The sequence below is a fragment of the Carettochelys insculpta genome, chromosome 1 (assembly GCF_033958435.1).
Source record: "Carettochelys insculpta isolate YL-2023 chromosome 1, ASM3395843v1, whole genome shotgun sequence".
Lineage (NCBI taxonomy): Eukaryota > Metazoa > Chordata > Testudines > Carettochelyidae > Carettochelys > Carettochelys insculpta.
Window position 1 is genome coordinate 20,098,821 of NC_134137.1, and position 12,464 is coordinate 20,111,284.

The 12,464-nt window shown below is 48.5% G+C and overlaps 1 protein-coding gene across 2 annotated transcripts in view; it reads right to left on the reverse strand.

Moving 5' to 3' along the window:
- The window catches only part of GAB2 (GRB2 associated binding protein 2), a 185,062-nt gene that overhangs the window by 10,506 nt on the left and 162,092 nt on the right, over positions 1-12,464 (reverse strand). For both annotated transcript variants that reach the window (XM_074983300.1, XM_074983307.1), the window contains exons 3-5: positions 8,300-8,540; positions 1,695-2,281; positions 529-623 (exon numbers count right to left, since the gene is read on the reverse strand). In XM_074983300.1, coding sequence (XP_074839401.1) covers positions 529-623; positions 1,695-2,281; positions 8,300-8,540 — 923 coding nt within the window. The remainder of the gene's footprint in view (positions 1-528; positions 624-1,694; positions 2,282-8,299; positions 8,541-12,464) is intronic.

Consider the following 12,464-nt stretch of genomic DNA (forward strand, 5'->3'; position numbering starts at 1 on the left):
GCATGAACAGAAGGACTAAGGCTTTAATTCTGCTCATTGAAATCAAGGCAAAATTTGCAAGGAGGCAATGGAACCAGCTCAGGCCCTTTGTCCCCCAGCTGGTAGCTGTAGCAGATTCACAATGGCAGGCGGTGACATTTTCAGTAAGGCATAAAATTGCGCACTTACAATGGAAGGAATGACATTGTATATACACTGTGTGGACACCATGTTGTTCTACAAAATGGCACCCTCCATGCCCGTACAGGGCCTGGCTGGAATCATACCGCAGGCAAAGCCAGTCCCAGGGCATGGACTGTGTGTTGCTCTGGGCTCCTTTCAAATGCCATGGAGCACCATGCTGCCACTCTGTGCAGCTCTGAGGAAACGTTTGGTGCGGGGCAGGGCTTATTGTCTCAAGTCCCGTCCCTTCCACCCTTGGCCCCTTGGCCCTTCCCCATCTGGGGTTGGGAGCCAGGCCTTCCTCCCACCTTGTCCCAGGGCCCCAGCCAACTGTTGGCACCCCTGGTGACAGGAGCACCAACTTACCAGATACGAGTTGAACCCATCATTCACAGACTCCGCTGACTGAAATGCGCTGTTGCCACCGTGCTGTGGGTATTCATAAGTCTCACAGGAAGAAGCTGAAACACAATTATAGATTCACAGTACACATGGTGTCAGCTCATGAATCCTCTAGTTCTAACAGTGCCCTCAGAAATAGAGCCACAAATACAGACAATATTAACAGCTCCCCTTTAAATATCACCAATTGGTGCTATACAGTAAACGACAAGGATTGGTATTGAGGGAGCAGAGCATGGGAAGCTGGGCAAGGAGTTCTGAAGCTGTGCAAGTCTCTGTGTCTCTTTCTCTTTTTTCCCTATGTTTCAAACAGCTTGGTCTAAGTACCCCACAGCCAGTTTATTCACTTACCCTCACTGATGGCTAGTGAGCATGGTCACAGCTGCAGCGGGCCTGGCTCAGCCTGAAATGGCTGTACTGGAGGGAAAAGCCCCACCTTACAGTCAGTCTTCTCTGCCAGCCAGTGCCTTGCACCTCTACACAAACTACTGTAAAAGTGTGTGGTCATGGGCGTGTCCAGTCCAAGATAGCCTGACCGATTTCGGAGGTGCTGAAGGGCCACAATTCCTGTCCACATCAACAGGAGCAGGCAGCTGCTCTGGAGCTTTGAAAATCAGACCTGGAGGGCACTAAAATACCTTTAGGTGCCTTGGGTTAGGTGCCCCAACTTCAAGGAATCCAAAGCCAGTGGCAACTTTTGAGAACTTTGGCCATAAATTGAATTCTAAGTCAACATACCAGCGAGAGCGGCAAAAATATGGGCCCAAAAGGAGACATCTCAATCTAGATCTGAACTTCCCCAAAGTTTGGGAGTGGACGGATGAGGAAATGGGGTTTTGGATCAGCCCATTAGACAGACAAGAATTCACTGAAGAATTTGGACATATTCAAAATTCAGGGTGGGACAGGGTGATATGTGCCACAAGCCCACCCCTTTCATATAGCATAAGCTCCTTAGCTGGAGTACACCAGTGCAGTTCTCAGTTAAACTTTGCTGATGTACATGGTTGGGCATCTGGCCCTAATGTTTCTCTTATAGAGTCAGCATCTTTGACTGAACTGTCCAACTTGATCTCTGGGAAAAATGTGCCTCTCCCTCCAATACCCCCCCATTTAAACGTAACACTTACCTCGGTGTAGTCTGCTGTTCTCCACTGCAGGCAATGTGTTCCTTCTGGGAATGGTAGCAGCCACAGAGACCAAGCTTATGCTTTCACCATTTGGAGGGCGTTGCTGGGGGCTGCCCCACCGTGGCTCCATCTGCCCTGGCTTAGGGGGCCGGGGTGGGGGAGCAGCTGGTGAATCACTGGAGGCCACAGCCAGCGTGTTGTGATTCTTGTCCAGTGTGAATGTCCTTGGGATCTGGTATACAGAAAGAGGGGTGATGGGGATGTCATAGGAGTCCGTCGAGAGCTCCCCAAACTCCTTGCACAGGGTGTTGTTGGGAGTCTTGAAGGTATAGACCTCCTCGCTATCCGTGTCAGAGCCTGTGAGGCTGGCTTTGGTGTGAGCATGAGAGCCAAAGCTTCGTGGGAGGTCGTAGGCGCTGTCCCTGAGCTCCGAATTGTGTCTGCTGGGCTTCGGCAAGCTGTAGAATCCATGGACTTGCCTGTTGACCCCATTCACACAATGCCCATTGCCCTGCGAGAGCTTCTGAACGGCCGTGTCGCTTCTCATGAAGAAGGAGGACCTTGTGGCTTGGGAGAAACTGGCACTCCTAGGAAAGAGGAAAGGGCGTGGCTTAGCTCTCCACAGCAGAATGGCCAATGGCTACAGCAGGGGTCTGGGAGTCAGGAGAACTGGCTTTAATTTGGTGTAAGCAGGGGCTGGAGCCTCAGGACTCTGTTGTTAGCAATTAGAAAGTTGGCGACACTTCCAGTGGTATAAGTACAATGGTCCACGTGGTGCAGTTGCCCCAGGGCCAATGAGGTTATGGGGGCGGGGTCTAACCAGACCAGAGGGAAAGTTCAGCACTTCACCTGGCACACAAGCTCACGAGGCCGTTCACTCAGTCTTCCTTGGAGGGAGGAGAGGCCAGGCCAGACTTGAGTGGCATGGTGACTGGGTACAGGGGCACTTAGGATTGGTCCAGCTGCCTCTGCACCGTGGCCAGGGGCATGGCCTTGCCGAATCTGAGTGACTGGCACTGCAACTTGGCACACAGGCTCACAGCACCACTCATCACTCAGCCTTGGCCCATGCCATCCAACAGTGGGGCATGCAACGGGCATGAGCTGAACTGTGTGTGGCTGGGACTGGGTGGAGCTGGCCTAGCCTGGGTCAGAAGAAGGGGTATACCCAAGGGAGGGCAAGCAGGGCACAGAATGCCCTCAGCGCTGGGGCTGTGGAGGGGAAGTGAGCTCCTCGGTGGAAAGTGAGCTGTGGTGGGAGCTGATAGCCAGTGAGGGTACAGACGTGCCCCTCCAAAAGCCTTCAGATTGAAATCCCTGTCAGGAGAAGAGAACGGAGTGGTGGGCAAAGGGCAATGGTGTGGCTCAGAAGATCCTGAGGGTGGTGGGTGAGGGCCTGGGGAACTGGTGGGCTACGGGGTGCGTGATGAAGGCTGCTGGGGAGAGGGGTTGGGTAACAAGCAGGAGGAATTAGAAGCTCTGGCTCAGTCCAAGAACTGTGATTTGATTGGAATAACAGAAACTTGGTGGGATGACTCGCATGACTGGAGCGCTGCCATGAAAGGGTATAAACTGCTCAGGAAGAACAGACAAGGGAGAAAAGGAGGAGGGGTTGCACTGTATGTAAGAGAGCACTATGATTGCTTGGAACTCCAGTACATAGCGGGAGAAAAGCCTGTTCAGAATCTATGGGTCAAGCTTAGTGGTGTAGGCAGCATGGGAGATGTGATGGTTGGTGTCTGCTACAGGCTGCCAAATCAGGGTGATGAGGTAGATGAGGCTTTTTTTAGACAACTGAGAGAAGTTTCCAGATCGCAGACTCTCGTTATCGTGGGGGACTTCAATAACCCTGACATCTGTTGTGAGACCAATACAGCGGTACACAAGCAGTCCAGGAAGTTTCTGGAGAATGTTGGGGATCACTTCTTGGTACAAGTGCTGAAGGACCCGACCAGAGGTCATGCGCGGCTCAACCTGCTGCTTACAAACAGGGAAGAACTAATAGGGAAGGTAGAGGTGGGGGACAACCTGGGAAGCAGTGATCATGAGACGGTAGACTTCAGGATCCTGACCAAAGGAAGGAAAGAGAGCAGCAAATTACACACCTTGGACTTCAGAAAAGCAAATGTTGACTCCTTCAGAAACCTGATGGGCAAAATCCCCTGGGATGCTACCACGAAGGGAAAAGGAGTCCAGGAAAACTGGCAGTATTTTAAGGAAGCCCTATTGAAGGTGTAGAAGGAAACTGTCCCGATGCACAGCAAGAGAAGTAAATATTGTAGGAGACCAGACTGGCTAAATGGGGAAATCCTTGGAAAACTTAGGCACAAAAAGGGAGCTTACAAAAAGTGAAACTGGGACAGATGTCTAAGGAGGTGTATAAACATATAGCTCGAGAATGTAGGGCAGTTATCAGGAAGGCGAAAGTGCAACTGGAAGTGCAACTCGTGAGGAATGTGAAGCATAACAAGAAAAGTTTCTATAGGCACTTTAGCAAGAAGAAGGTGATCGGAGAGGGCGTGGGGCCCCTACTGGATGAGGGAGGTAACCCAGTGACAGATGATGTAGGGAAAGTTGAAGTACTTAATGCTTTCTTTGCCGCTGTCTTCACGGACAAAGACAGCTCCCGGAATAATGCGATAAGTGATGCATTGTGGGATGAAGGTGGACAGCCTTTGGTAGGGAAAGAACAGGTTAGGAGCTATCTAAAAAAGCTAAATGGACATAAATCGATGGGCTTGGACGTAATTCATCCTAGGGTTCTGAGGGAGTTGGTGTATGTTGTTGACGAGCCCTTGGCCATTATCTTTCAAAAGTTGTGGAGATCGGGAGAGATCCTGGATGATTGGAAAAAGGCAAATATAGTGCCCATCTTTAAAAAAGGGAAGAAGGATGATCCAGGGAACTATAGGCCGATCAGTCTTACATCAGTCCCTGGAAAAATCATGGAGGGACTCCTCAAGGACGTCATTTTGAGGCACTTGAAGGATGGGAGAGTGATCAGGAATAGTCAGCATGGATTCATGAAGGGCAAGTCATGCCTGACCAATCTGATTAGTTTCTACAATGAGCTTAACTGGCTCCGTGGACAGGGCAAAATCGATAGATGTGATTTATCTTGACTTTAGCAAAGCTTTTGATATGGTCTCCCACAATATTCTTGTTGGCAAGTTAAAGGAATGTGGATTGGATAAATGGATGGTAAGATGGATAGAAAGCTGGCTAGAAGGTCGGGCCCAGAGGGTAGTGATCAACGGCTCAATGTTGGGACGGCGGTTGGTTTCTAGTGGAGTGTCCCAGGGTTTGGTTCTGGGTCCTGTTCTGTTCAACATATTTATCAATGACGTGGAGGAGGGGTTGGATTGCACCCTCAGCAAGTTTGCGGATGACACTAAGCTAGGGGGAGAGGTGGAAATGCTGGAGGGTAGGGACAGGGCCCAGAGTGACTTAGACAAATTGGAAGACTGGGCTGCAAGAAATCTGATGAGGTTCAATAAGGACAAGTGCACTTGGGCTGGAAGAATCCCAAGCATTGTTACAGGCTGGGGTCCGACTGGCTCAGTAGTAGTTTTGTAGAAAAGGACTTGGGAGTTGTAGTGGACAAGAAGCTGGACATGAGTCAACAGTGTGCCGTTGTAGCCAAGAATGCTAATGGCATATTAGGTTGCATCAAGAGGAGCGTTGCCAGTAGATCCAGGGAAGTGATAATTCCTCTTTATTCGGCTTTGGTGAGGCTGCATCTGGAGCACTGTGTCCAGTTCTGGGCCCCCAATTATAGGAAGGACGTGGATACACTAGCGAGGCTCCAGAGGAGGGCAACCAAAATAATTAGGGGGCTGGAGCATATGACTTATGAAGAAAGGTTGAAGGAATTGGGACTGTTTAGTCTGCAGAAGAGAAAACTGAGGGGGGACTTGATAACAGCCTTCAACTTACTGAAGGGAGGTTGCAAAGAGGCTGGAGAGAGGCTGTTCACAGTGGTCACAGATGGCAGAACATGGAACAATGGTCTCAAGTTGCAGTTGGGAAGGTCCAGGTTGAACATTAGGAAAAACTTTTTCACTAGGAGGGTGGTGAAGCATTGGAATGGTCTACCCAGGGAAGCAGTGGAGTCTCCATCCCTGGAGGTGTTTAAGTCTCACCTCGACAAAGCCCTGGAGGGGCTGATCTGATGGGTTTGGTCCTGCTTAGAGCAGGGGGCTGGACTTGATGGCTTTTTTAGGTCTCTTCCAGCGCTGTTCTATGATTCTATGAATAGGGCATGTGAGGGGTTGTGAGGTTTGCTGCGAGCATTGTTGGGGGATGGGGCATGTTGAGGAGAGTGTGGGCGGGTAGGCTGTGGACAAGGAACGTTTTAGATTCAGAATTGTGAAGTGAGTCCCCAACTCCTCTTGCGTCAGAGTCTTGGGTGGCCTTGTGCCTTGTGCCACCAACAGTAGTAGTAGTAGGCATCCTTCAGTCTGCATAGACTATGGATCGCGCCCTTTATAGTTTCAATTGAGGACTTCATTTACAGCGTCTACTGTGACTATGAAGACCCACACAAGAGTGACAGTCCTTGCTGCATCTCTTGCCACGAACAATAGATTTCGCTTCCATACAGGGGAGCGACAATTTGTTTTTGAGGTGCTTACCTTTTGTACAGGGGGTGGGCAAGGGCCAGGGAGAGGATGGTTTTGTTTCTGTTTTAAGTTCTGGGCACATCGCCCACAGTGGGAGTTGAAAAAAGTCCTGCTGTTTGCACGAACTATCACTAGATGGCGCTAAGAAATAGCCTCATTTGACAAAGACTAAGCACCACAATCCACCAAGTGGCTGATCAGCCCTTGGAATTTGGTTGCCAGGTTGGGTATTTTGACCCGGCAATGAGTTCAACCAGGTGCCCCAGAGAAGAAGCCCATCTTTGCCCTTCATCTGAGGATGTAAAAATACTATGCAAAAGTCAACGAGTCTGTTCCCCCAAATGCTGCTGCCACATAACTCTTATTATTCCCATTTTACAGCTGGGTAAGACCCAGAAAGTTTGCATAGGAACAGTACCAAGGAGCCCTGACACTTCGCTCTGGACTGTAATCGTGTATCAGGGAAGGACTTTCTTTCCAGGCCCTCCACCTGGAGATCAGCTAATGTCATGAGCACAAAGGTTGACAGCCCTTGTTATTTTCACCCCAGCTAGCGTACCTGCAGATGTTTCTCTAGGCATCTGAAATATTTCTACAGAGTCCAGTTTAGAGTGGGGCAACATATTTTGCCTGTAACTATTTCTAGGGAACAATACCAATTTGGCAACATGAAAATGTCTTGAGAATTCATGGGCTGAAAACGAAACAGAATAACTCTGAAAATTTGGCCAGGCTTTCGTTCAGCATTTTCAAAATGAAACATTTCAACCTGTCCAGCTTGAAGCCACATTTTGTTTAGCGATTTCCTGCAATTTTACTTTCAGAAACAATGCAGAACCAATTTAAAAGGTTCACAATCGAAACATTTCGTTCAACCTAAACCAATTTTTTGTTTTACTTTCCAATTCACTGACAATTTAAAAAATAATTGTTTTCTCTTCAGCCTGAAACTAGTCCCCTCCCCAGTTTTTCAGACTTATCAGTGGACTGAAAAACCCATTATTTGCACAGTGTTGGACAAGGTCACTGGTGTGTGGAGAGGTCTTATTCAACTCCAAGGACATCTAGCCCTTGTTATCTATCCTCCCTGGCTTAGATTCCTCTGTCATTAGGCTTGCAGAGGATGTGTGCAGAACAGTCTTTCATCTCCAAGAGGCATTTAACAGCTGAACCATACATAGGGTTATTTATAATGTTTCATCAATTCCAGCTGAAGTTAATTTTTTCTAACGGTTCGTGAAAGACAGATGCAGCAGGGAAATTCTGAGAAGACTCAGGAGAAGCCACTGATGTCAACAATCCAGCTGTGCTGCAACCTTTGCTCCCTCCCTGGCTCTCTCCCTGGTCCCTCCTCCTTGCTTACATTCTGCAGACTGGCTCTCTGCTGTGAAAGGCAGCCAGTCCAGCTGGGAGGTGGGAAGGCTGCCATTCCCCTATAAGTGCTGCACTGAACGTGACCCATGACTGATGCAAACCAAGGTCTGGCTGATGGCAGGTTTGTACAATCTCCACAGGCAACATCAGAAGGTATCGAACAACAGGCAAATCCACCCGTCCCTTGAAACAGAAAAATGGCTGTTTTGTGCAGAAAGCTTTGCCTGCTGATTAACAGTGGAAATGTGGCTTGAGGCTGCTCTAAATCATGCCATGTGCCAGCCTACCCCATAGAAACCCTGGGCCCTGAGGCAACAAGAAGATAATTTAGAACCATCATTACCCTCTCTTCAGCTGTCTTGATTTACTGATGCACTATGGCTGACATCAGGTCTTTGATCAAGGCACAATTCTCATTGATAGATGTGTCAGATTAAGTGAGTTGTCCAAGATCATACAGGCAGTCAGTGGCAGTACTGCAAATAGCTCCCAGAATGGCTGTGTGGTAGCCAACCACCAGTGCTCCCTCAAGATACAGCTCTAGGGGTGGAATATCACTGCTGATGTTTAGGTTTTCCCCTTATGTTGCCCATAGAAATCCTACTGTACCTCATGTTTTCTGATTTTCGGCTCATACACTGGTGCAGGAAGAGATAATCCTGTGGGGCGCTGGCAGACAAGGTGGTCTGGACGTGGTTGGTAGGTGAATCGAAAGTGAACAAGGTAGGCTGGCTGGAGTGGGCAGGAGCTGACGACTTGCGTTCTCTGAGCAGGTGGTGGCTGGAACTGTTTAGCTCAGCTGGGGAGGAACGCGGACCATGGCTCACCAAGGGAATGTTCCTCAGTGTGTCTGTGTGAGAAGAACACAGCAAGGAGGGTTAGCATGTAAACACCTAGCACTTCCTAGCCATAGATCTACATGCACCATACAAAGGCTGATGGGGAAAGGGAGAATAGTATAGTCAAGAGCATCCACTGGGCTAAGGACAGAGACAGGACTAAACTGCCCATCACCTGGCTCTCCAGGAAGGTATTCTACCCCGATCCACTCTTCCCCACCCACTACCGATCCATTACGCCCTTACTTTCAGTCGTCAAAGTTATACCTATCTAGAGCTCTCAGCTGTGAAGCACTTAAAAATAACACTGCAAAAGCCACAAACGCAACTGCACCTTTGCAGGCCATCCAACCACCGAATGGGCCACAGGTGTATTCTCATCTCCAGATCATGGCTGAACACACATTGGCAGGGCAATGTACAGGCAACATAAGCTTTAATGTTCCTGGGTTGCCCATCTGGTGCCTTTCACAGCACTAATGATTCATATCAACCTTGTTGTGAATAATTTAAACTTTAGGAAAATACCCGAGCATTGCAAGAGAAGCATACAGTTTTGCTTATGGTTATTAGTGATATAGCAACACAGGAACTCATCATGTTCCTCAGTGTGGGAAACTCAGACAGCGATTTGTCCTGGCATTAAGTTAGTGAGTATCTGCTGTCAAAGCCACCTAGAGGATGGCCACACACAAGTATGGCCAGTAACTGGAAAATGGGTCTAAGGGTATGGCTATAAATTGGCAGCATCAAATGCCACCTTATCGGCAATTGAAAATGGCCCGAAAGCCTGATCATGGATGGTAATAGAAGTCACCTAGTAGGAGGTTCTCAGCATGTGGTAGGAACAGGATCCTCTTTCTCCTCTCATTTACTCCAGTGAAAATCAAGATAATGTTCCCTGAAGTCAAGGAGGTCAGACCGATGACAAACCAGCTGGAGGGGAGAATCAAATTCAGGGTCTCTGCACAGTAAATCATTAAGCTGAAGGCCACTGAAGGCCTCAAAAGGTCCTCTTTGTACAACAAGTGCTTTAGGTGCCAAGTTCTGGCCTTCAAGCTTAGCCCCAATTCATGCTGAGGAACCAATACAAGAAGAAGGTGGCTGGTCACACTTGCATTGCTGGGAGTTCTCAGAGGTGAGAGGGCCTGATCCTCCCCTGCCTTAGGTAGCCAGTCAAACCTATGCCCAGTGAGTCTACCATGTTACCAGCATATAGTGGCAGCATGTTACACCCTTTTTGTGCTCACTTTGCAAAGGTGAGAATGACTGCTGTGATCAGGCTCTAGCATTGTCATGGGGTGGCAATTCAGAAATGGAAGCTTTTAAATAAGGTGTGTTTCTCATCCAAAGAATTCCTCAGAGGTCTTAGACACAGGTGTTCAGTACACCTCACCACATACCACCACACATTTTATGGGATCATTATTACTTGCTCGTTACAGCAGGGTAAACGGAGGCAGGAAGAAGTGCGGTGTCTTGCCCAAGGTCACATACTGTGTTAGTGGCAGAGCAGGAAGGCATTCCAGAGTCCTGATTCTTTTCTCACACTGGGTTTATGGATATCTCCATTGACTCCAAGCAAGCCATTTCTGATTTACACCAGGTTATGTGGGACGAGAGGACAAACCAAATTCAAAATTCCCTTTTCTAGCCACTACCCAGCACTTTTTCTGCACTGTTGTTGGAGGAAGTATCCTTTAAAATATTAACTCTCTTTTTGAGCAATGACCTTACAGAGATCAAAAACAATCCTGCGCCCTGGAGCTTGAACCAGGCAGGAATTTTTACAGCCAAGCTTTAAGTCCCCTAAAAAGCAAGAATATGTATATGTTGGAAAAGCAGAGCCAGTTTAGCTAAAGTGCTTTCAAGGACTCCCAGGTGATGCACATAATCACCGTGCATATAAAACTCTAATCAGATGGTACTGAAGTCACTGGTTTTATAGCTGTGATTTTAACTCATGTAAGCCGTGTCTACACGTGCACGCTACTTCCAAGTAGCGGCACTAACTTCGAAATAGCGCCCATCACGGCTACACGTGTCGGGCGCTATTTCGAAGTTAACATCGACGTTAGGCGGCGAGACATCGAAGCCGCTAACCCCATGAGGGGATGGGAATAGCGCCCTACTTCGACGTTCAACATCGAAGTAGGGACCGTGTAGTCGTTGCGCGTCCCGCAACTTCGAAATTGCGGGGTCCTCCATGGCGGCCATCAGCTGAGGGGTTGAGAGACGCTCTCTCTCCAGCCCCTGCGGGGCTCTATGGTCATCCTGTGCAGCAGCCCTTAGCCCAGGGCTTCTGGCTGCTGCTGCGGCAGCTGGGGATCCATGCTTCAGGCACAGGGTCTGCAACCAGTTGTCGGCTCTGTGGATCTTGTGTTGTTTAGTGCAACTGTGTCTGGGAGGGGCCCTTTAAGGGAGTGGCTTGCTGTTGAGTCCGCCCTGTGACCCTGTCTGCAGCTGTGCCTGGCACCCTTATTTCGATGTGTGCTACTTTGGCGTGTAGACGTTCCCTCGCTGCACCTATTTCGATGTGGTGCTGCGCAGCGTCGAAGTTGAACATCGACGTTGCCAGCCCTGGAGGACGTGTAGACGTTATTCATCGAAATAGGCTATTTTGATGTCGCTACATCGAAATAAGCTACTTCGAAGTAGGCTTCACGTGTAGATGTAGCCGTAGTGTTGATGGGCAAAGTGCCTGATTGACAGTCCTGGGGAATTAAACCCTCCCTCTGCAGAGCTACCGCAGCACAGTCAACAACAGTACAAATGTCTTGTTTGCCTCAGCTGTGACCTGCAGGGACCACCCCATGGGATTCATAGATTTTGAGGCCAGAAATTAGCCTGATGGTCACCTGGGTTTTCTGCCGCAGAAAGACCAAGGAACTTCACCCACACGGAGGCTCTAACTTCTGTTTCAGCCAGAACAGCTCTGTCACAAAGATAACCATTCTTGATTGGAAAATGTCAAGTGATGCAGAATTTACCACAGCTAAAGGGAAGTTGTTCCCCCATTACAAATTTGCACCTGATGAGAGGAGAGACAGACAGCCCAGTCTCCATCTCCATTGACCTTTCTGCCAAGGATGGGCAGAAAAGTGCCAGTGGTGATGGTGGCTTTGTGAAGTGGACATCTGGGTGCTAAGACCTGGACTTGGACCACAATCTTTGTTCACACAGGTCACTGCTTCTGAATCAACAAGCTGCCTGCCAGATTATGGGCCCTACAGATAAATACACCGAAGTAACAGGCCCTGGCTTGCAGTTTTTGCCCAGAAAAAAAACTCCCAGTGAAGTGAAGGCCTAGAGCACACTGGTTGTTACTCCATTTTGATCCAACTGCCTCTTATGTTGTCTCTAGATCTCCAAATCTGGGCCAGATTCTGATCTAGATTGAAGTCAGCGCAGCTACTCTGGATTTACACTGGTAAAACTGAGATCTAAATCTGGCTCTTTGTCCTTGTGACATGACCAACAGAGAGAAGAAAAGTGTCTCAGGAAAAGAGTGGCCCCTTATGAGGAGATTTTTCAATCCCCTAAATCATGTCAAGGTGCCAAATTGATCTGCCTTTTGATCTGTCACTGCTGATGTATTTCCCCCATCATACTACAAACTTATGAGAAGAGAAAAATCACATTAATAAGAGTTAGGGAGTGTGTCTCGACTTTATTGTGTGGTTCATGCTAAACACAAAAACAATCAATATTGAACATTGACATTAATGGGGTTAGAGGAGAACTTAAAAACCCAGCTTGTCTTCTTTGCGTGGTCATTAAAAATCCCTCGGTGCTTTTTCAGAGTAGAGAGTTGCCTCAGTGTCCTTGGACAAAAAAAAAGTCCCCTGAGCTCTATCATTACTATTAAATATTTATGTTGCTACCAGGCTCACTGGCAGTGGGGGTAAAAGGATCAGTTGCTCTGGAGCCCAGCA